Source organism: Astyanax mexicanus, chromosome 1 (genome assembly GCF_023375975.1).
Source record: "Astyanax mexicanus isolate ESR-SI-001 chromosome 1, AstMex3_surface, whole genome shotgun sequence".
Taxonomy (NCBI): Eukaryota; Metazoa; Chordata; class Actinopteri; order Characiformes; family Acestrorhamphidae; genus Astyanax; species Astyanax mexicanus.
In genome coordinates this window covers 124079241-124103546 of record NC_064408.1, presented here as the reverse complement: position 1 = coordinate 124103546, position 24306 = coordinate 124079241, and the positions used below count along the sequence as shown (strand labels likewise).

Here is a 24306-nt window from a genome sequence, read left to right as displayed (position 1 = left end):
CCATTTTTGTGCACTTACATGTCCTGTCATTGTAATTAGCCTTAATTTTTTTACTTATTGTACAATATATGGATACAACCTCAACCTCAACCTTTTGGCTGACCCCAGTACGGTTGTACATACTATGCTTTCTTAGCATTGAAAAACCTACAAAAATTTTAACAGGATGTTGACTTTATTTTTTTAGTTTTAAATATTTGGACTTTTTATATTCTAAATGCATCGACGCAATATTCTTTATTATTAAACATTGGTTTCTCGTTAAAATTATGTTTTCACATTACCATTATATCAGTTCCACAAAATGGTCTAAACAATGGTCTTGCAAAAAAAGTACTGGTAATGGTTGTAATGGTTGTGTGGTTGTAAAATAAAATAAAAATCACAGACATTTCTGTTCATACTCTTTTAATAAAAACATGGTAAAATAAGATGAGCAGATATAAACAGTATCAGCTCATCCGTTTAAATAAAGGAACAGTTTTAGAGTTCAATACTTGTTAAAATAAAGATGTTCTTTGGTCCGGATTTATAAAGTTCTGTGCAGAATCAGTGAATTACTGAGTGGATGATACTGATTAAAGGTCAGCTGTTGGGCTCAGTGCTGGTTCCTGGCTGCCAGCCTCGGTACTTCATGGCGGTGTTGGGCTGGCGTCTCAGCAGACTGTCCCCTCTGTCCATGTCTTTAGGCTGATCGTAAACAGTGGAAATGAGAAAATCGGATCGAGGTTTTTTGAGCGGCTGGAAGGAGCTGAGCTTCTCTCCGTGGTACCTGCAAAAAAAAATCAATGCTTTAGTCAGATACTGAATTTATCATTGATATAATAAAACATATTGGTAACAATTATATCACAGTAGTGCTGGACGGTATGGCCAAAAATGCATATTATGGTATTTTTCAAGATTCTGACGGTTTCAGGATATGGGTGGGCGATATGGCTCTAAAATAATATCACGATATTTCAGGGTATTTTTGCGATAACGATATACTTGGCGATATAGGAAAACTAAAATAATTCATTCATTTCAGGAATATAGTATAAGAGTATAACAGTATAATCATAATGTGGCAAAATAAATAATATAGCATAAAATAATATAATGCAGCAAATAATATTGCAGAATATTTAGTGCATGCATATAAACTGCAAACTAAAACAATTACACAATAAATACACCTAAATATTCACAGTAAATAATAGACTACTTTTAAGACAGAACAGCCCTATTATCATGATATGGATTTTTAATATCATGATATTTCTGTGTCACGATATTTTGTTTACGATACAATATTGACCACCCCTATTTCACGATATATCACAGTAATTTTATATATATTTTCTATTATTATTTTTTGCATGACTGGGCTTTAATATAGGTTTGTGAGTTACTGTACTCTTCAGAGTACATATACAATATAAAACAACAAGGCTTTAAATTCAGGCTTTGATTAGTATTGGGATTACTTTATCCCACAAAAGTATATACACAATATATGAAGAAATCTGACTTTATTATCAGAAAAATAGCTAAAGAATGTAAACAACAGACCTTTAAAAAAATAGATACGCTTTACAAATTACACGGCTCCCTTTACAAAACTAAATATTTCAATAAATAGTTCCATAAACACTATAAACAAACCTAAAATACTTAATGTTTAAGTATTCAAATAGAGATATTTCTCAAAAGTTCTATTGCACAAGTTAGATACAAGTTTAATATAAATTTACTATATGTTATTCCTGAAGCCATTAGAAGCATTACAGTATTTTAAATCAGCTATAATTCCCTTCTGTCCCCAGTTAACAAATACATTTAAATCATTCTTCAAGCTACAGTATTAATATATTTAAAAGGGCTGTAGTTACTGCTCTATTTTACTGAGATAAAAACACTCATACAGTAGAAACAGTAAATTCACCAAATATCGATTTCTGAACTCTTTATGAATTTGAAAATGCTCTTTCACTCCTCCATGATGACATCAAAGAGCTGGTGGATATAATTGACCTTACGGTCCTCCACCTTCTGCTCGAGGATACCCCACAGGTGCTCACACACTTGGAGGTGTGTTTGGGGTTGTTATTATTAAGGTTGTGTTTACCCCTTAAATTAAAATAAATATTATCTGATATAGTGGCTTTTTAACATTCCTACTGACATTAGAAGTATATTGTGTATATATGCATTTCTGCTATATGCTATAGCCCCCCCCCCCCCCCCCCCCCAAAAAAAAAAAAAAAAAAAAATAATAATATATATATATATATATATATATATATATATATATATATATATATATATATATATATATATATATATATATATATAAACACTTACCCAAACCCTCTCTTACAGTTGGGATGCTGCCCCTCATTCTCTAGAGCTTCGGGTATCCCGGCACCGGCGTGTCCCAATCCCTCACCTTCCCTCCAGCCCTGCTTCTCCATCACACGCCGCCCCACACCCTATACACACAAACACACATATAGACACATATATACACAATTTAGACCCAAAAACAGAGCTGTAAAACAGGCTGACTACAAAATGCCAAAACTGTTACATCACAGTCTTAACTCAAATGAGGGAAATTAAAACTATCAACCATGTAAAACATGAAACAAAGATTTTTAATTTGCAGCATGTTGAGTGCATATAAGATTCACTTCCTTGTTCCAGATACAGCTCTGAAAAAAGAAATAAGAGATCACTTAAAAATTATGAGTTTATTTGATTTTACCAAATTAAAAAAACTCTGGAATATAATCAAGAGGAAGATGGATGATCACAAGCCATCAAACCACCAAACTGAACTGCTTGAATTTTTGCACCAGGAGTAAAGCAGCATAAAGTTATCCAAAAGCAGTGTGTAAGACTGGTGGAGGAGAACATGATGCCAAGATGCATGAAAAAAACTGTGATTAAAAACCACCAGGGTTATTCCACCAAATATTGATTTCTGAACTCTTAAAACTTTATGAACTTGTTTACTTTGCATTATTTGAGGTCTGAAAGAGGTCATTTCTCATTTTCTGCAAATAAATGCTCTAAATTTAAAACTTAAAACAACAATGTTTATTTTACTCAAACATAAACCTATAAATAGCAAAATTAGAGAAACTGATTCAGACACCCTTAAATGTAAGGCACATGAGTGTGAGGGAATTTTGCAAAGAAAAAGCCATTCAGTCTTTTATTAAAAAATAAATAAATGCTAAGGCTAAGTTTAGCGCTGCTAATGTTACTACGCCAGTTCTGTACAGCTGGTATCTCTCAGAGCTCAAGAGTATGATATGACACCAGACAGGGTAAATGTACGCAAGTCTCTACTGTTACCTTAGTGAACTTCTCGAAGGTGCCGATCTTCTGCTGGCTGGACGTCTCCTCCAGACCGTCTCGTCTCCGTGTTTCATACCTCATGCGTACGTAATCTCTGGAGTCCATGTCGCCTCCGTCTGAACGAGAACAGGATGATGAATAACACACATAAAACACACATCTACATAAAATAAATGAAATCATTGCTTTTACAACAAATGCAGGTAATTGTAAGTTGGTTGGCCATCTTTAACGATAAGAAGGGAAACACACTGGTTTAATTTTATTTATAAGGCACTCTCTGGTCATTTGCCAGAATACATCACAACAGTAATTATCAAACTCACTCTGTTCCAAGAGTTTTTAGTGAACTGGGAAAATCTGCTTTTAGCTACAGTGCAGCTCCAGTGAGCTGGAATTCACTACAGGAAACTCTAAAAAAAAAAAACTCTAAAACTCACTTGTGTCACTAAACCATTTTAAACCTTGAATTTCTAACCATTTTTAGACAGTCTGTAACAGTTTCACTTAATCTCATTTATTCTTAACTTTTATCTTTTTTTATTTGAGTTGTTCTCTTAGTTCTTTATTTCCTTTTTATTTATTTCATTGTTTTATTGTTTTTCTTTTAATAGTTTTGTATTATTGATAAAACAAGATATGGAATTGGGCCCTGGAGTTGGAGTGAAGATAGCGCACCTTTGTCGTAGTAAACGCTCATGTCCACGTCCCAGTCGTCCGCTGTCTGCTCATCGAAATCTAAACACAAACAAGAGAAAGAAGAACAAGTTAAGGATTCATTCAGATGAACACAGATTAATCTATTGGCTGATCTGTGGGTGGCTCCGTCCCTCCAACAGCATGCAGATGCCACATAAATCAGGCGGTTGTTCTTTCCAATTGGATGCTGCCATGGGATTAAAAATTGGATTAATTTAAAGCAGCAGATTTTTTTTTGTATCGAAAGTAGTGGTGTTATTGAATAAAAGGTAATCCATGTGCTTCTGCTACAATCAGAGTGGTCTGGTAGTTCCCGGGACTTTTTTTTTCTAGCTCTAATAGCCACGGCTGGTTACCTGAGCTACCGTATTGCTGCAAATGGTGCTGATACAATATACTGCACACTGCAAACATGGAGATATCAGAACTTCAAACTCAAAGACTCCAAGTCTTTATCTACTCATTCCCTTATCGTTAAACCATAGAAACAGAGCATTATAACTAGAGAGCTGGCAAAAAAAAAAGGAAACAGAATCCTCATTAAAATCACCAAAATCATCCAATCTGAAAGGAGAATGCACCACACTTTATTTGTCCCTTTAACTGGAAACGAGTGGATTTTAAACCTGAATTAGCGGTTTATCTGAACATTTGTCTGAAAAGTTCACTCATAAACTGACACTCATGCTCTATGAAGCAGCGCTTCCTGTGAAGTTTCGGTTTCATATTCCATTCTCCAGCATCACAGGAGCTATTAAGCAGCTCAAAGGCATATGTTGAGGTTTTCTACATATTGAAGTGGCCCAAAATGCCTAGTGCGAGTGCCATATGCCGCTGTGCATATTTAAACATGTGTGTTAATGTGTTTGCGTTGTGATTGACCAATCACAGCTGCTGCATGCAACAAATAATAACGGTTTTAGGGAAGTGTGCATAAGATTCAATGGGAAGCACCAAATTATTTTTTAATTCATGTTGAAATGTCTAGTTGTGGTCTCTTGTATGAATGAGTACTCCAGTGTTTCTGTATAACCCTGCTTTAGATCACTGAATAAGAGGTCTCTGACGATAGACAGGATTTCAGCTCTTGAATGAATGAATGCCATGTGAGACGTTTTTTGTGTCAAAAAGTGCTCAAGTGTTTCTATTTAGCCCTACTTTAGATCACTGAATTAAAAGGTATCTGAAGAAAGACAGGATTTCGGCCCTTACTCATAAACATTCATACATGCAAACATATCGCCTCTGATTGGCTAACAGCACTGCAACAGAGAACGCCTACCTCCCTTTTTGCCACAGCGGTTTTACAGCTCTAAAACTCAAAGGACAAAATGTTTATAAATGTGTATATAGATATAGCACTGAGTGCTAGGTGAAGTTAACCCTTAAACTTTGCTTAGCGTTGCTCGGCAGCAGGGCTGAAATAAATGTTATTAATTCCGTGGTTCATGTGGATCAAACACTAAACCCCCACGACTATTTTTCTGAATATGTACTTTTACAAGCTACTGCAGACAATGGAGGTTGAGGAAGAGTTTCATGTGCAGCATTATATACAACTCAGAGAGACCTACTGTATTTCACAAACAACAAGAAAAATGGATTTAGCGAAAAGAGACGTTTAAGTCTGAAGTTTTTTTTTTTTTATCTTTTTCAGTTACAAAGCTCAAAAGTGTTTTTTAATTTCGTTTGATGGAAAACTCGCTGCATTTCCGCTAAATTGTGTATCTGTCTATCTAGCCATAGTTTCATGCTACAAGCGATCTGAAGTATCGTACCTCCCTCCTCCTCCTGCCAGTACTGAGCGTCCGTGTAGAAAACCAGTCCTGATCCTCCTTTCTCCCACTTCAGTTCAATCTCCTCCTCATACAGGCGCTCCTTACTGCGCTCCTGACTCGTCACGTCCTCATGAAGAGCCTCGTGACGCTCCCACTCCTCACAGCGGTCATCATCCTAACAACACACACACACATTCATAAACATGGAGAAATATTAAAGAGATGTAAAACTGGCCAATTCCAAAACCCCAAAACTGTTACATCACAGTCTTGACTAATTGTCACTAATATTTATATCCCTCACAATGGTGTACGTATTCCAATAATCTACTAGGATTTTCCTTAGACAATGTCCTGAGAAAAGGAGCTCAAACTCAAAGGGAAAAAGCAATAGGAAAACCACAATAGGCTAAAAGCTAAAGCCAGACAACACAAGCTTTTACTGTCTATACTCTCAATCGTCCACTTCCTCAAAACAAACTACTGTAAAATCACATCAGAAGGGAAAATATAGCTTTTTCAACAGTAAAACTTGGGCTGAGACAAACTTATGGAAGCAAGTAGGGGATAGGCTAATTACTAACCAACTACTGTCTCTGCAGTTAGCTTTAGCTAACAGAATACCAAAACAAAAACGCGTCCAAAAGGGTGATCCAAAATCCCAAAACGGTCACATCACAGTCTAGACCCATTACATGTTTACACCCTCAACATTTACTAAATCCCACCCACTACCTCGCAAGTCTTTTGAGATTAAACACAGTGGCTACATTATGAGAATATGGAAGGAAGGCTAAAAGGGCTAAATGCTAATGCTAGGTTAAGTGAAGCCATAGCTGGGGCAAATCTTGTAAAGCGAGCACGTGCTAAGCCAGATGGCTGCTCCACTCCTTTCAGGTAATACTGGTCAAAATGTAAGTTGCGCAAGCAGATTTGCTTGCCGTTTTTTTCCAGCAGGGTTACAATGCTAAGCTAACTTTTGCTATGCTATACTATGCTATGCTATGCTACACTATGTCAATCTTTGTTGCTCCTGTGAGACACCATAAGTGACATAAGCAGTTAATCATAGTCTAGTTTATTGGGTTTTCAAAATAAGTGAATTATATCCTAAAATAATATAACAGGGTGGTAAACATGACGCATTTCACCCAAACCAAATTTTATAAATTATTAATAATCAGTGATGTCATTCAATAAAAAAAGAATAAAAAATAAATCTAATTATCCACAACACAATTCTGTAATTATTTGCTATTTCCTTCTCCTTAAGATTACACTATATAAACAAAATAATCTGTTGTATTCAAAAATTAATTAATAAAATTAATAACATTATTTATATCTCTTTTATTAATCGGCAGTATTCTTAGATTAAATCAGGCTAGAGCTTGTTTTACTGTATTATAATACATCAGGGTGGTTTTGATACTTTTTAAAATGAGAGTTGTGTAATGTGCTAAGTTAACAGAGTGGTTTTAACAGAGCAAATTAACACTAGTGTAGCTCCATATTCCACACTCAACAACCTGAAAAGAGGAAATGTTCCATCAGCCACATAAGAAGCATAAATAAAAGACAATCTAGCTTTTGAACCCAACAGTGAACGTTGCTGTTATATCTCTAAATAAAATTGCTAATACATCTTCAGGCTCTGTTAACTGTGTCACATGAGTAATTTGCGTAATGCGTACATCATTTGTATTTGCATTAAAGTTTTCCGATCAAACATGTTTATGCACTAATGCGTTCACGATCCTACTAATAATACAGCAAATAAAAAAGTTACTGCTATGGCACTTAATTAGATTCTGTTCCGAACTCACGTCGTCGGGTCCTGATTGGTCCTCCTCACTCTCCGCCTCTGGTGTCTGCTCTCTGATTGGAGGTGGTCTGGATGGGCGTTTTTTGGGTTCAACTATAGTTCTGGGTGGTACACGCCCAGGCCCGCTGATCTCCGCCCCTCCTGCAGTGAACACGCTCTCCTCGATGGGCGGCACCACGGTACCACCACTGCTGTGGTACTGATACGGCACGTTGCCGTAGCGACGGCTGGAGCCGGTTTTGGGAAAGGTGAGGCCGAGCTGGCGGATGAGTCGGGGGGGAAGGCGGCAGGACTGGATCAGCTGCAGGAAAACACTGACGGGAGTACCCACGTTCCCCTGGGGCATCAGAGGCGGCGGGTTCATCTCCGGCAGCGCCTTCAGGTCCGCTCTGGTGAAATGGTCTGAGCGAGTCGTGCGACGCTTCAGTTCAGCCTTCGTTTTATATGGGAAGACATCAGAATCTACAAAGAAAAAACAAGAAAAGGTGCTGGTGATTCTGTATCTACTTTAACTGTAGATTAATTACAGAGCAGTACGGGTACAACAGATTACAGTGCTGGTGATTCTGTATCTACTGTAACTGTAGATGAATTACAAAGCAGTATGGGTACAACAGATTATGGTGCTGGTGATTCTGTATCTACTGTAACTGTAGGTTAATTACAGAGCAGTATGGGTACAACAGATTATGGTGCTGGTGATTCTGTATCTACTGTAACTGTAGATTAATTACAGAGCAGTATGGGTACAACAGATTACAGTGCTGGTGATTTTGTATCTACTGTAACTGTAGATTAATAACAGAGCAGCATGGGTACAACAGATTACGGTGCTGGTGATTCTGTATCTACTGTAACTGTAGATTAATTACAGAGCAGTATGGGTACAACAGATTACGGTGCTGGAGATTCTGTATCTACTGTAACTGTAGATTAATTACAAAGCAGTATGGGTACAACAGATTATGGTGCTGGTGATTCTGTATCTACTGTAACTGTAGATTAATTACAGAGCAGTATGGGTACAACAGATTACGGTGCTGGTGATTCTGTATCTACTGTAAGTTTAGATTCATTACAAAGCAGTATGGGTACAACAGATTACAGTGCTGGAGGTGTGAACCGTGAATGTTCTGTATTGTTATCCTGTTCAGTCACTAAACAGCAGTGAGAAACTGAACAAAACTAACACGATTTAAGAAGAAAATGTCACCTCTTGCTTAGATTAAACAGTTTTGCACATCTCTGCTGGATTTTCTCAGTCAGCTTTATGGGGTAGAGTCACCTGGAATTCAGGCTTTCAGTTAACAGCTGTGCTGAACTCATCAAGAGTTAATTACTTGAAATACTTGTCTCTTAATGTGTTTAAGAGCATCAGTTGTAAAGTTGTGAAGAGGTAGAGTTGGTATACAGTGATTAGCTCTATTTGAATAATGTTCTAATCCATATTATAGCAAGAAAATATCAAGTGCAGCCACAAATACAATCAAAAGCACCATGAAGGAACTGGCTCTTATCAGGGCCACCCAAGGAAATGAAGAGCAAGTGTTCACTAAATTGCACTGGATTGGTCAATCAGTTAAAAAAATAATTGGATGTATAATTTTGAGAAATTAATAATAATAACCCATACTCTATAGTAACACCAATGCTGTAAAGTATTGTAGAAAATATTGATACAATGAGTATCGCAGAGTCACAATATCACTGATAGGATCGTTTTCAATGACATGCCCTGCAATTCACAGCCCTTCTGTAATGTATTGCACAATATTTACACACCACACCTGCTGATCTGCTCACCTGTATGATCAGAGAGTTTAATCCTCCGAAGAACGCAGCGCTTCACCAACCAGTTCCCCTTAGAGTCGATCCACTGGTTTCCAGCATACATCTTTATAAAGCGCTCAGCCTCCCCAGCCTTCACCCAAACCACACAGCAACACGAGCCCTCTGCTTTCTGACCCCTGTCTGATCTCTGAGAGTCTGTCTGATCCTGGTCTGAACTCTGAGGGTCTGTCTGATCCTGGTCTGATCTCTGAGGGTTTATTTGAGGTTGGTCCGAACTCTGAGGGTCTGATCTCTGAGGGGTTATCTGAAGCTGGTCTGATCTCTGAGGGTTTATCTGAAGCTGGTCTGATCTCTGAGGGTTTATCTGAAGCTGGTCTGATCTCTGAGGGTTTATCTGAAGCTGGTCTGATCTCTGAGGGGTTATCTGAAGCTGGTCTGATCTCTGAGGGGTTATCTGAAGCTGGTCTGATCTCTGAGGGGTTATCTGAAGCTGGTCTGATCTCTGAGGGTTTATCTGAAGCTGGTCTGATCTCTGAGGGTTTATCTGAAGCTGATCTGATCTCTGAGGGTTTATCTGAAGCTGATCTGATCTCTGAGGGGTTATCTGAAGCTGGTCTGATCTCTGAGGGTTTATCTGAAGCTGATCTGATCTCTGAGGGGTTATCTGAAGCTGGTCTGATCTCTGAGGGTTTATCTGAAGCTGGTCTGATCTCTGAGGGTTTATCTGAAGCTGGTTCTCCGCAGCGGAGGTGAGATCCGACCCCGGTCCCTGCAGGGACTCTGTGACCGGATCCAGAGCCCGGGGAGCGGCGGGGCTGGGCCGGAGCTCGGGCCGGTGGCGGTAGTGGAAGCAGCGGAAGCCTCCGCTCTCCGTGAACTGGCTGAAATAGTTCCTAAGGTCGGCGGATCTGAAGCCGGGGGGAATATTACTCACCACGTAGTACTCCGAGTCTCGTTCACTACCCGCCATCACTGTTATTACCCGTTGCTGTGGCTAGATTCACGCAGCGCCCAGCTTCAAAATAAAAGTCCCTTAACATAAAAAAGGGAAACATGAACAATAACATAACTGTGATTCTCGGGAGACGGATGCCTTTTTATGAAAAAATTATTAATGAAAAAATAATTCATTAAATGTATGTTATTAAATGAATCATACAGTTTAACAAAAAATATATATATTGCAATTTGTTTATTAAACTTATTATGGTTGTTTTAAAACAATGTAATTTGAATAAAAAAAAACATCACTGATCATCAGTAAATTTTACATTTCATTTGTAAATCAAGGAAGCAGAGTCTGGAGGAAGAGTGGAGAGACACACAGTCCAAACTGCTCGAGGTCTAGTGTGAAGTTTCCACCAATCAGTGATGGTTTGGAGAGACATGTCATCTGCTGGTGTTGATCCACTGTGTTTTATTATCAAGTCTAAAGTCAGTGCAGTTTTGTTTTCCCACAAAATCTTACAGCACTTCATGCTTCCCTCTGCTACTGGCAACTTTTATGGAGATGCAGATTTCATTTTCCAGCAGGACTTAGCAAACTGCACACATTGCCAAAAGTATCAATTGGTCTTATATAATATTTTATTCATCAACAATAAAATAAATAAATGCTTAAAATAGATCACTCTGTGTGTAATACATCTATATACGATGAGTTTCACTTTTTTACCTGAATTACTGAAATAAAGTAACTTTTCAAAGATATTCTAATTTTTAGATGACCCTGTAGATTTAGTGTCCACTGAAATAACTCCACATACAGCCACTAATGTCTAAATAGCTAAATAGTGAACATGCTTACATTGTGCTCAACTGTTTCTCATTTACAACGTTCCAGGTGTGAATGAGAGCATGGCTAAGAAACTTGGTGTTCTGGGTACAATACTCTCACACTGGCCACTGAATATTCAACATGGCACCTCATGCCAAAGAACTCCCTGAGGTTGTGAGAAATAGACTCATTTAGATGGCCTAGTCTATAAGAAGACTGATAACAACCTGAATCAGAGCTATAGCACAGTGGCCAAGTCATACTGTAGTTTTGACAAGGCACATGTGTGCTGCCAGCATTGCTGCAGCGGTTTGGGCATAAATAACAATGTTCTGTTCACAGACATGTGATACTTTATTTGCAATGTAACATGTTTACTGGTTTCAGTAAAACCAAACTCAATCCCTAAACAAATATATACAATTCAATCCTGATACAGCTAAAGACCAATAGAGAAGGTATGTATCACAAGTACCTAGACTTTATCAATGTTTTACCTATCCTACGTTATATCCAAGTTTCAAGTATCAAGTTAGCAGGCATCACTTTATGGCCAGCAGAGCTCGGTACAACAATGTAGAATTTTCAAACTTCAAAACAAGCCAGTTCTGCGAGTTTTTTTCCCCAAAGATGACTCTTTGATGAGTCCTCTCCCGAATTAGAGCACTTTAATTAAAAACTTGCAAATAGAGTGTTTATTCGCTATTATGCTCAAAAAATGTTCATATGTATACCTTGATTGTTTTTTATGTCTTTAATGTAAATCTACAATCAAGGAAAATAAAATAAAGAAGAATAACAGACAGCAGCTTGTCTATGGCCATCAACTCTTGTCTGCAAGAATTAACTGATTGGATGTACAATCAACTACAGAAATAAAAACAAATATTTATTTTCACATTTTCTCCCTCAGAATCCTCTGGTGCTGAACTGCAAGCGGAATACACTTAAAAAGTACTTTCAGAGTAACAACTGGGTCAGGTTACTTGTTAATTTGCAAGCAAGTTAACATAGTTTTTTTAGTAACGCAAAGGTTTGGGAAACACTCTATAATTAATGTTCAATCTTAAGTACTAGTTAACCAAGTTCTTAGCTTTACAAAGTTTTTGGAAACGTAACCCTGTTCCATTACTGATCTTAGAGCATTTGTGTTTCTTCAGAGTACAAGAATACCTGAAGTTCTTCTCACAGTCTGAGCAGTAATACGGTTTCTCTCCAGTGTGAATGCGCTGGTGGCGCTGGAGATTACGCTGTTGACTAAAACTCTTCCCGCACTCTGAGCAGTGATACAGTTTCTCTCCAGTGTGAATGCGCTGGTGTTGTTGGAGATGACTCTGTTGACTAAAACTCTTCCCACAGTCTGAGCAATTATACGGTTTATCTCCAGTGTGAATGCGCTGGTGGTTTTTGAGACCAATCTGTTGACTAAAACTCCTCCCACAGTCTGAGCAGTAATACGGTTTCTCTCCAGTGTGAATGCGCTGGTGTTTTTTGAGAGTACTCTGATCAGTAAAACTCCTCCCACAGTCTAAACAGTGATATGGTTTCTCTCCAGTGTGAATGCGCTCGTGGCGTTGGAGATCATACTGATGACTAAAACTCTTCCCACAGTCTGAGCAGTGATACAGTTTCTCTCCGGTGTGAATGGGCTGGTGCCGTTGGAGAGCAAACTGATGACTAAAACTCCTCCCACAGTCCAAACAACAATATGGTTTCTCTCTAGTGTGAATGCGCTGGTGGCGTTGGAGACAACTCTGACGACTAAAACTCTTCCCACAGTCTGAGCAGTGGTGAGTTTTCTTCTTGTCTGTACTTTTCAGGATTTGTGTGGGAGGGGTAGGAGAGGATGTTGGCTGAGTAATTGAGATTTTTCTGGAGTCCATGTTTTTTCCCTGTTTAAATAGTTTATCCTCTTCATGAACTGTTCTGGTTGAGTGTATTTCTGAAGCTAAATTTCAAACAGATTGGGAAGTTGAAACCGGGAGCAGAAGATCTGAAACAGGACAGCATTCATTTCTGAAAGAAAGAAACACAAAACAAAACCCAAGTTCAGTGTTAGTTTTGAGTGCCAAATGAAAATATTTTTACTGACAAAACAGTGAAATGTGAGCCTGCAATCAGGAATTCAAATCTACAAATCTGAGTATTTCTCACAAATTCCAAGATTTCTTGCCATTTCTTACTGCTGATGTGTAAAAAGAATATGCATTTTTCAGTTCAATAAAATTATACATGTGACCAAGTCCCTAACAGAGAGTAGTAAATGAAGCTCACAGAATCTTCTCAGAACCTCAGGACCAAACATAAACCCTCTGTAGTGCCTGTGGAAGAATGACCAGTCATTCAGAAAAGAAACAATAATCCCAAAATTACACAAAACACAAAATTAGAGCTATTTGGCACTTTTATTGTTTGGCTGAACAAATTTATTTTACTTGATATTACATTGTTTCCTCTAAAATAGATTATTTTAACAGCAGTGACAGGCAGCTATATATGTTTAGTAAATATTTGTAAAACAGCATTTTTGTATCGCCTAATCTTTAAACAGCATAAACATTGTCTATATAATTTGCATAAAAAATTAATCAAGATCTATGAAACATCATGTTAACTATATGTTATATAGAACTAAATTACGTACATTTATGATAATAGCACATTTGAGCAAGTAGTTACCCAGCGATAATTGCTTCTTGCTCACTTTGCCTTTTTATAATTTTGTGTTTTTTTTATAACTTCATTTGGTGAATTAACTAGACTGCTGGGAGAATGTTCTGATATAGTGCATTTATCCTATTGAAACAATCGACCTGCTGTTTTATTATATTATACGCTAGAGTAGCAAGTTTAATAAGGGGCTTTCCATAAAGGATGGTATCCAGTGGGAGCAACTCGCTAATTGAATATTTAGAGCCTCATATTGTCCCTGTGATTTATCATTTCCTCACAAAATCACTGTTTTATATTAGCTAGCTAGCCAACTATTGCATTTTACTCCCCTACAGTCTCCCTTGTATTCAAACATTTTACGTGGGATTCTGCCTATAAGCGTAGCCAGAATCCCACGTACTTTCTCTTAGTACATTGCAATCAACTTGAAATCAAACGCAAGTGCACAAAAACATCACACCTGCCATGACTCCTCCCCCAATTACGCAGAGTATAATGTTAGAATAATAATAATTATTATTATTATTATTATTATTATTATATACGCGTAGCGTTTAATTACCCATGTTTTAAATTGTAATATTCTAAAATGGATAATAAATGCTTTCATTTAAATGCTTTAAATTAGTTACCAAGAAGCCACAGGTCACGCACTCAGCTTGTTTTCTTATCCTCTTATGCTATTGGAAATGTAAAACGGTTATAAGTCAGTCATCATCATGGGCCAAAAAAACCATAATGGTCACGGAAAATGCGCTCTAAATGAATTTGGCCATTAGCAATATTTTCCAATAATGCTAACGTTGCCATCTCCAACAACTCCAGCGCAAACTTTTATGCATTTTTATATAATTTAGGCTAAGTGGAAACACGTTGAACGATTATTTATGTAAGCCAATGAAATTGTCTGATTAATGTGTGCATAAAGGATATCTTAATAGTTGTAATTTCAATGCATCGCCTCTAAGTGTCGCCAAATGACAAAAACACAATATATACGCACAAAAAAGGCGTACGCCCGAAACGAAAGTGCCGTGTGGGAACGCACTTTCTCGCGTTTAAATTTAGTAACTGTTACATCTGACCGTGAGCGTGAAATATGGCGTACGCAATGTTTTTGTGCGTACGCACCTTTAGTACATGAGGCCCCTGGAGTGGTTCACTTGTGGTGAGAATGTAATCCTCAGACCTAGCTATTAAATCTAGTCAATTTATTTCAGCTAAACTGCTGATAAGGCACAGTTTAATCTGATGTGTTAGCCAGATAAAGCAAATTACCACAGCTATGAACAAACCCTGTGTCCATGCACCCGCGGTCATTTCGCTTACTTACCTTAGTTTTGTCCCCGGTAATGTGAGTTTATAGTAGCTAGCTCGTCTCAGACAAGCGCACTGGATTACGAGGCCACAGCGTCTAAAAACACCTACAGCAAATTTACAGTAAACTTTTAATCACCGGGATTTTAACTGAATACATTTTAAGGACCTGCGGGAACCCTGACACTACCCCAAAACTGTGTGTTAAAACACATTAAATATATACATTAAATAATTCTGTATATACCGGTATAACTCACCAACACCACCCCAAAACTGTGTTTTAAACCCACTTTAGTAACAATACAGGATCAATCCTGCCTCTAACAATGGGGTTCCACCATACGGTCCATCCCCTTCCCCCATACTCTACTCCCCCCTCACTCACTTCTAACTGCACCATAATAACAAGATCCTAGAATCCGGAGGAAATGCAGCGATGCAGAAAGAGGAGTAAAGAGCTGGAAGAAAAAGAGTGAGAGCAGTGCAATAAGGAGAAGTTGGAGCTCGGGGAAAGGGGGAAAGAGAGAGAGAGAGAGAGAGAGAGAGAGAGAGAGAGAGAGAGAGAGAGAGAGGAGGAGGTGGAGTTTGGAAATCCAAGGCGGACTCAGCAAAACACGGAACATCTGGAATGTTGTCCAAACAACGAGCTATTCCATCAACTGAACACGGACTATTTGAGAGCACGAGAAAGACTTACCATCTAACTGATGATCATTTCTTTCTCAGAACGGACTCCGCTGATCCACAGTGAAGACTGGAACTGTTCAGATCTACAGAATTACTAGCTGAAAGCTCGTGGAGCTCCAGATTCTGTTTCTGCGGGTTTTCAGATCCAAAACTAGTTCCATACTGCCACCTATCATACACTGCTGAAGAGGAAACCAGAGACTCTCTAGTAAAGAGGACAATATTCACTTCAGAATGTGTTGTGGGATTGTTGAACCTGTAGAGGGCGCACCCGAGTGAGTCCAAAATTATCCAAAATTAAAGGGTTTATATGGAGCAACTGAGCAAAATCAGAGTTTATAAATGTTTCACCATTTATGTACTAAAACTTTTACTAATTTCTTCAACAGAACACATTCAAATGTTTCAGCACCTGAGACATAAGTTTAAACTGCAGATATAAACCTTTTAAACTTTGGTTATTATAAAGCTTTTAAACTCCAGTTATTACAAAGCTAGATAGTAACTATTTTTAATTTGTGTTTTTTAAGCTATTTAGCTCCAGTCACCCACATTAATTTTGGACTCACTCGTGGGCTCTCTCTAGCGTTTAGCTGTAACTTTCTGATATAAAGAGGAGATGGGGAGTGGGTAGTCTCTTTATGAACCTGCTCTGGAGGACACCATCCACCCTAAATAAATAATTATATTTCACTGTTATAGACGAATCATTTTGATATGATGTGAGTGCCTGTGTAAACAAATAAATATATGAAATATATTTAATGCATAATATGCCTGCACTTATTCCTTACTACAAGCCTGGTAGTATATATTCTTCAACATTTTCTTTTTGTGAGATACATTTTACATGTCCTTAAGTGTCCCCTTTTGGGTGGTTGGCAAAAGGAGTGGCATGACTTTCCTAAACGTTTCGGAAAAACAAATGTTCTTTTTTTGTAGCTGACTTCAGTAAAACCAGACTAGTTACCTAAACAAATGTATACAATTAAATCCTGATACAGCTAAGGATGAACGCAGAAGGTATGTATATCACATGTGCACCCTTAACAATAATATTACAAATACCTAGGCTTTACCGTTATTTTTTGTCCAATCACAGTCTTGGTGATGAGGAAGACTCACTGACTTCAGCACAGAGCACTTAAAAGCATATTTAGTAAAATGGCCAGCTTTTACCAACACTTAGAAAAGTAGGTAAAACCCTTGTCATATTATCTTGACAAGGTTCTTCATAATGCTTATTTACTCAATACTTTAGTTTACATAATTTAAGTTTAAGATTATAAATGATGAAGGAAATTGTTGATTCTGTTCCAAGGAAAACACCACACAATACATTTGTTATTTTTTTATTTAAAATCTTGCCAATGATAACATAATGGCAGGATGTTAAAACTCTTCAGAAATATGCATTTGAACACAGAACTTTCATTTACTTCACGGCTCTGCCTGAGACAGATCTGACCAATAAGAAGAGAAAATGTTTTCCTGTGCTTTGTTGTGACACATTTTGGCAGGGTGTACTCAATTGAACAAATGAACGATTTGCAAATATTATATATTTTCATGGAATGACACTATAAAAAAATCGAACTTGTATATAACTTAGAGTAGTCAGCGTACAGCTTGTAGAGCAGTATAGATTTACTGTCCACTGAAAATAACTCCACATACAGCCACTAATGTCTAAATAGCTGGTAACTTGTGAGTACACCCTACAGTGAATATATCTACTGTTTCTCATTAGAGTTACAAGGTTATAATACTCTCTTACTGGCCACTGGATATTCAACATGGCACCTCATGGGAAAGATCTCCCTGAGGATATGAGAAATATAATTGTTTAGATGGCCAAATCTATAAGTAGACTGATAACACCCTGAATCTGAGCTAAAGCACAGTGGCCAAGTCATACTGCAGTTTTTCAGGACAAGGCACATGTGTGCTGCCAGCATTGCTGCAGATGTTTGGGCATGAATAACAATGTTCTGTTCACAGACATGTGATACTTTATTTGCAATGTAACATGTTTACTGGTTTCAGTAAAACCAAACTCAATCCGTTTAGTTCATATGTATACCTTGATTGTTTTTAATGTCTTTAATGTAAATCTACAATCAAGGAAAATAAAATAAAGAAGAATAACAGACAGCAGCTTGTCTATGGCCATCAACTCTTGTCTGCAAGAATTAACTGATTGGATGTACAATCAACTACAGAAATAAAAACAAATATTTATTTTCACATTTTCTCCCTCAGAATCCTCTGGTGCTGAACTGCAAGCAGAATACACTTAAAAACTACTTTCAGAGTAACAACTGGGTCAGGTTACTTGTTAATTTGCGAGCAAGTTAACATAGTTTTTTTAGTAACAAAAAGTTTTGGGAAACACTCTATAATTAATGTTCAATCTTAAGTACTAGTTAACGAAGTTCTTAGCTTTACAAAGTTTTTGGAAACGTAACCCTGTTCCATTACTGATCTTAGAGCATTTGTGTTTCTTCAGAGTACAAGAATATCTGAAGCTCTTCTCACAGTCTGAGCATTGATACGGTTTCTCTCCAGTGTGAATGCGCTGGTGGCGTTGGAGATGACTCTGCTGAATAAAACTTCTCCAACACTCTGAGCAGTAATACGGTTTATCTCCAGTGTGAATGCGCTGGTGGTTTTTGAGACCAATCTGTTGACTAAAACTCCTCCCACAGTCTGAGCAGTAATACGGTTTCTCTCCAGTGTGAATGCGCTGGTGTTTTTTGAGAGTACTCTGATCAGTAAAACTCCTCCCACAGTCTAAACAGTGATATGGTTTCTCTCCAGTGTGAATGCGCTCGTGGCGTTGGAGATCATACTGATGACTAAAACTCTTCCCACAGTCTAAACAATAATATGGTTTCTCTCCAGTGTGAATGCGCTGGTGGCGTTGGAGATAACTCTGATGACTAAAACTCTTCCCACAGTCTGAGCAGTGATACAGTTTCTCTCCGGTGTGAATGGGCTGGTGCCGTTGGAGAGCAATCTGTTGACTAAAACTCCTCCCACAGTCTGAGCAGTAATACGGTTTCTCTCCAGTGTGAATGCGCTGGTGTTTTTTGAGAGTACTCTGATCAGTAAAACTCCTTCCACAGTCTAAACAGTGATATGGTTTCTCTCCAGTGTGAATGCGCTCGTGGCGTTGGAGATCATACTGATGACTAAAACTCTTCCCACAGTCTAAACAATAATATGGTTTCTCTCCAGTGTGAATGCGCTGGTGTCGTTGGAGATGACTCTGACGACTAAAACTCTTCCCACAGTCTGAGCAGTGATACAGTTTCTCTTCAGTGTGAATGCGTTGGTGCTGTTGGAGATTACTCTTACGACTAAAACTCTTCCCACAGTCTGAACAGTGGTGAGTTTTCTTCTTGCCTGTACTTTTCAGGATTTGTGTGGGAGGGGTAGGAGAGGATGTTGGCTGAGTAATTGAGATTTTTCTGGAGTCCATGTTTTTTCCCTGTTTAAATAGTTTATCCTCTTCATGAACTGTTCTGGTTGAGTGTATTTCTGAAGCTAAATTTCAAACAGATTGGGAAGTTGAAACCGGGAGCAGAAGATCTGAAACATTCATTTCTGAAAGAAAGAAACACAAAACAAAACCCAAGTTCAGTGTTAGTTTGAGGTGCAAAATTACAATATTTTTATTGACAAAACAGTGAAATGTGAGCCTGCAATCAGGAATTCAAATCTACAAATCTGAGTATTTCTCACAAATTCCAAGATTTCTTGCCATTTCTTACTGCTGATGTGTAAAAGAATATGAACTTTTCAGTTCAATAAAATCATACATGTGACCAAGTCCCTAACAGAGAGTAGTAAATGAAGCTCACAGAATCTTCTCAGAACCTCAGGACCAAACATAAACCCTCTGTAGTGCCTGTGGAAGAATGACCAGTCCTTCAGAAAAACATATGAAAAAAATAATTTTAACAACATAAATAGAGCTTTACCAAATATCTGGCAACTTAAATTATTTGTCTAAAATGGCACCTTTAGTGTTTGGCTGAACAAATGTATTTTACTTCATATTGCATTGTTTCCTCTAAAGTGGATTATTTTAACAGCAGTGTCAGGCGCCTATGTATGTTTAGTAAATATATTTAATATAGCATTTTTGTGTCACCTTCTCTTTAAAAAGCATAAAACATTTTCTATATAATTTGCCCAACAGTGAAAAATGCCTAAATAGTTTTTTTTATTTTTTATGATAACTTCATTTGGTGAATTTACTAGACTGCTGGGAGAATGTTCTGATATAGTGCATTTATCCTATTGAAACAGTCGACCTGCTGTTTTATTATATTATATGCTAAAGTCGCAAGTTTAATAAGGGGCTTTCCGTAAAAGATGGAATCCAGTGGCAGCAAACAACTCTCTAATTAATTATTTCCTATTTAGAACATCATATTAACCTTGTGTTCCTCACAAAATCACTGATTTATACTAGTTAGTTGGCCAACTTACGCATTTTACATACACCCCCTACAGTCAGCCTTTAATCACACTTTTAATCATTTAATCATTACTTTTCTTCAGTTTAGAAAACATGATCCATCTGCAGAACCAGCTGCAGTTCTGCTCTCAGTGTAACTGCTGCCGCATTTAAGGTGGAAGGGAAAACGCAGGGGGATTAGGCTGTATATACCAGCATTACTCACCAACACTAAGGGCTCTTGCATCATTTTAAAAGTCAAATTTAAGGCTTTTTAAGACATCAATAAATATAAGATTCAGAAATGTAGTTATCATTTTTTGTTAGAAAAAAAATTATTGGAAATCTTAACTTTTACCATTTTTTTCTTTTTAATTTTTGTTTCATTGTGATGCAGAACAGAGCCAACATAACATATGCAAGTTGCATTTAGTTAATTACGTGTAGGAACCATACAGAATAATTAAAGGACACTTAAACAGTCTGGATTATAGACCGTTTCTGAGGAATATTCATTAGCGTAGGAAGTGACGTAGCTGTTCCGAGAACACTTCCGTTTAGCGGTAAACAGCGTTCAAAACAGTGGACGTAACTTTTTAATTTAACATTAATGCAAACTTCACCTAATCTGAGAGTCACAAACACTGAAAATCAGGTCAAATTGTTCTTTAAACAAGTAAACTATGGAGGACCAAAAATTACATAAGTATAAATAAATACACATATAAATGTATAAATAAATAAATAAATGAATAAATACATGCACAAATAATTGTATAGGTACATAAATAAATGAATAAATACGTTTCTTATTTGTATATTTATTTATTAATTTATATGTGCATTTATTTATGTCAACATTTATTTATTTATTCATTTATTTATTTCAACATTTATTTATTTATTTATACTTATGTCATTCTTGGTCCTCCATAGTAAACACGCCTGCTTTCGTTTTTCACACTGCTGACCTGCCTGCAGTTACAGCGTCCGCTCACAACTTCTCCCTGCTTCTTATCTATAAATCATGCAGAGTACGTGTTGGATAGAGTTTGACTTGCTCCAACCTCACCATACACTATAGTGATGCTTCTCTAATACAGGAACAAATATTCCCAACTTTTCCACTGAGAAAGTAATTATATGCTTCCAAATTGCTGTGCGCTTTCACTGCCTCAGTTTCAACAAGGTAGTGATACACATCTGGGTAGGTCACCTCTGGCAAGTGTTTTAAATCAGAGGGAAAAAAACTTCCCTCTTAAATCCTTATCAAAAAGATCAGGAAAAGAGGCTTGATCACTTTTTACTAATTTCTGACTATAGCGTGTTTGCTTTGTGTTCGGGAGTGAAATATGCGCTCTCATTTTGACAGCTGTATACTTGAAAATAGCGCCACCGGAAGCATCGAAGGAACAGACATGCGCAGTAGCTTTGTTATTGTTTTCCTCATTGAAACGGTCTATTCTTAGCGCTCTCTCCAGTAACTTTATCCTAACTTTATCCTTTAACCTCTATCGCTAGTCTCAGACAGGCGGGTTCTGAGACTACTGTTTTCACACCTGCATTAAACAAACAGTTTAAAAGTTTAATTACCCGGATTTTCATCTAAGACTTTTTAAGGACCTGGGGGGACCCTGACACTACCACAAAACTGTGTGTAAAACCCACTTTAGTAAAAATACAGGATCAATCCTGCCTCTAACAATGGGGTTCCACCATACGGTCCATTCCCTTCATTTAAGAGTAAACTTTAATTACCCGGATTTTAATCTAGGACTTTTTAAGGACCTGCGGGAACCCTGACACTACCCCAAAACTATGTTTTAAAACACATTAAATATATACATTAAATAATTCTGTATATACCGGTATTACTCACCAACACCACCCCAAAACTGTGTTTTAAACCCACTTTAGTAACAATACAGGATCAATCCTGCCTCTAACAATGGGGTTCCACCATACGGTCCATCCCCTTCCCCCATACTCTACTCCCCCTCACTCACCTCTAACTGCACCATAATAACAAGATCCTAGAATCCGGAGGAAATGCAGCGATGCAGAAAGAGGAGTAAAGAGCTGGAAGAAAAAGAGTGAGAGCAGTGCAATAAGGAGAAGTTGGAGCTCGGGGAAAGGCGGAAAGAGTGAAAGAGTAAGAGAGAGAGAGAGAGATCTATCGGAGGCGGTGGACAAGAAGTCTATGCCTGAAAGCTCGTGGAGCTCCAGTTTCTGTTTCTGCGGGTTTTCAGATCCAAAACTAGTTCCATACTGCCACCTATCATACACTGCTGAAGAGGAAACCAGAGACTCTTCTTCTTCTTTCAGGTTTATGGCGGATGGCAGACCAGCTGTTGGTCCATTACCGCCACCTACTGAGCAGGAGTGTGAAGTGTGACTTCGGGAAGTAAAAAAAAAAGAAAGTAAACGAGAAAAGAGGAGAAAAAGAGAAAGAATCCAGAGACTCTCTAGTAAAGAGGACAATATTCACTTCAGAATGTGTTGTGGGATTGTTGAACCTGTAGAGGGCGCACCCGAGTGAGTCCAACATTAGCCAGAATTAATGGGTTTATATGGAGCAACTGACCAAAATCAGAGTTTATAAATGTTTTATTATTTTTGTACTGATGGGTGTGATTGGAGATAACCACACCTTCACACTCTTATTCTTAAATGTTGTATACATTTATATTTTATTTCACTTAATAATTTACTTTGATATTATGATCTTTACTCTCTTTTTAACTGTCACAATGACACAAGGCTTTGGAGGTTGTTTGTACTTTTTCAGGAATCAGGAAGGTCAGAGTGTTTTCATCAACAGTGAGAGCTGTGAGGAGAACGTGACCCTGAGTGGCAGAGAAGCTTCACTGCTGTTCTGCTGTTCTGGGACCAGTGCATATGAACTAGGAGACAACAAGCTATCTGAGTGAAGTGCTGGGAACCTCTCCTCAGATAGCCATCAAATGCCTGTTCTACACGGTGTAAAGTCGTACACAGACCAGAAGATCTTTCCATCCTCTCTTTTCCTCTGTTTCATCTTCTTACAGACTTTAGGACACTTAAGGACTGTCTGCTGTGTTCATGAAGGACACAGAGCTGAACAACATCATGATAAGAACTTGTTGCTCAGACAGGCTGGAGCTGATCACATCATCAGAACTGGACAACAACCTGTTAACTGGACTCCGCTGACGTAATCATATTGATAAGTTCTGTCCAATCACATGTCATTTGCAAAAATGAATAACTGCTTGGATGGAGTCTGAAGGGCCCTCTCTCCCTCGACTGGCTTTCTTTCTTTTTCTCTCTCTCTCTTTCTTTCTCTCTGGTTGTGGATATGTTGATCTATCAAGATTTTATTACACTATGCGTTGTTACACTATGTTCTGGGATTTCTTACATTCGAGTTTTATCTAAGTCACGCTGTGGTAAATTACCCTACAGTACTGAAAGTTTTACTTATTTCCATAACAGAACACTATAAAATGTTTCAGCACCACAGACGTAATATTAAACTCCAGGTACAAACCTTTTAAATCCAGTTAAGTTATTATTATGCTTTTTAACCCGTTAATTCTAATATAAAGAGGAGATGGGGAGTGGGTAGTCTCTCCATGATCCTGCTGTGGAGGATCCATCATCCACCCTGTTTTTAACTAACAGTTAAACTTCGCTGTTATACTTGAATCATTTTGATGTGATGTGAGTGTTTGTGTGTGCTTCTTAAAAAAGAAATATATGAAATATATTTAATGCATAATCTGCCTGCGCTTATTTCTTACAAATAAGCCTGGTAGTATGTATTCTTCGACTAGTTTTAGTGAGATACACTTTCCATTTTCTTGGGCGGTTGGCCAAAAGGAGTGGCATGATTTTTTTTATAATAATAATGTTTTTTCAATGTAACATCTTTACTGACTTCAATAAAACCAGACTCATT

General features: G+C 37.7%; 2 protein-coding genes across 11 annotated transcripts in view; both read right to left on the bottom strand.

The window, feature by feature from the left end:
- Nucleotides 1-391: 391 nt before the first annotated feature.
- Nucleotides 392-10467, bottom strand: gpatch3 (G patch domain containing 3). Its single transcript, XM_049464941.1, has 7 exons — nt 9454-10467; nt 7652-8112; nt 5826-6000; nt 4027-4086; nt 3346-3464; nt 2347-2474; nt 392-772 (listed from the first exon to the last, which is right to left on the bottom strand). Exons 1-7 carry the CDS (start codon nt 10409-10411, stop codon nt 586-588), a joined length of 2088 nt encoding a protein of 695 aa, XP_049320898.1. The 5' UTR covers nt 10412-10467; the 3' UTR covers nt 392-585.
- A 6767-nt stretch (nt 10468-17234) lies between these two features.
- The window catches only part of LOC111190074 (gastrula zinc finger protein XlCGF49.1-like), a 63825-nt gene continuing 56753 nt past the window's right edge, over nt 17235-24306 (bottom strand). For all 10 annotated transcript variants that reach the window (XM_049464992.1, XM_049465019.1, XM_049465009.1 and 7 more), the window contains one exon: nt 17235-19492. In XM_049464992.1, the coding sequence (XP_049320949.1) occupies nt 18321-19382 (1062 nt within the window). In that variant the 5' untranslated portion in view covers nt 19383-19492 and the 3' untranslated portion in view covers nt 17235-18320. The remainder of the gene's footprint in view (nt 19493-24306) is intronic.

Excerpts from the sequence above, each read along its gene's own strand:
- gpatch3 (XM_049464941.1), bottom strand. The coding sequence starts at position 10,411 with ATGGCGGGTAGTGAACGAGACTCGGAGTACTACGTGGTGAGTAATATT. Across the intron at positions 4,087-5,825 it reads CTGGCAGGAGGAGGAGGGAG|ATTTCGATGAGCAGACAGCG; the intron begins GTACGATACTTC and ends GTTTGTGTTTAG. Across the intron at positions 2,475-3,345 it reads CCTTCGAGAAGTTCACTAAG|GGTGTGGGGCGGCGTGTGAT; the intron begins GTAACAGTAGAG and ends TTGTGTGTATAG.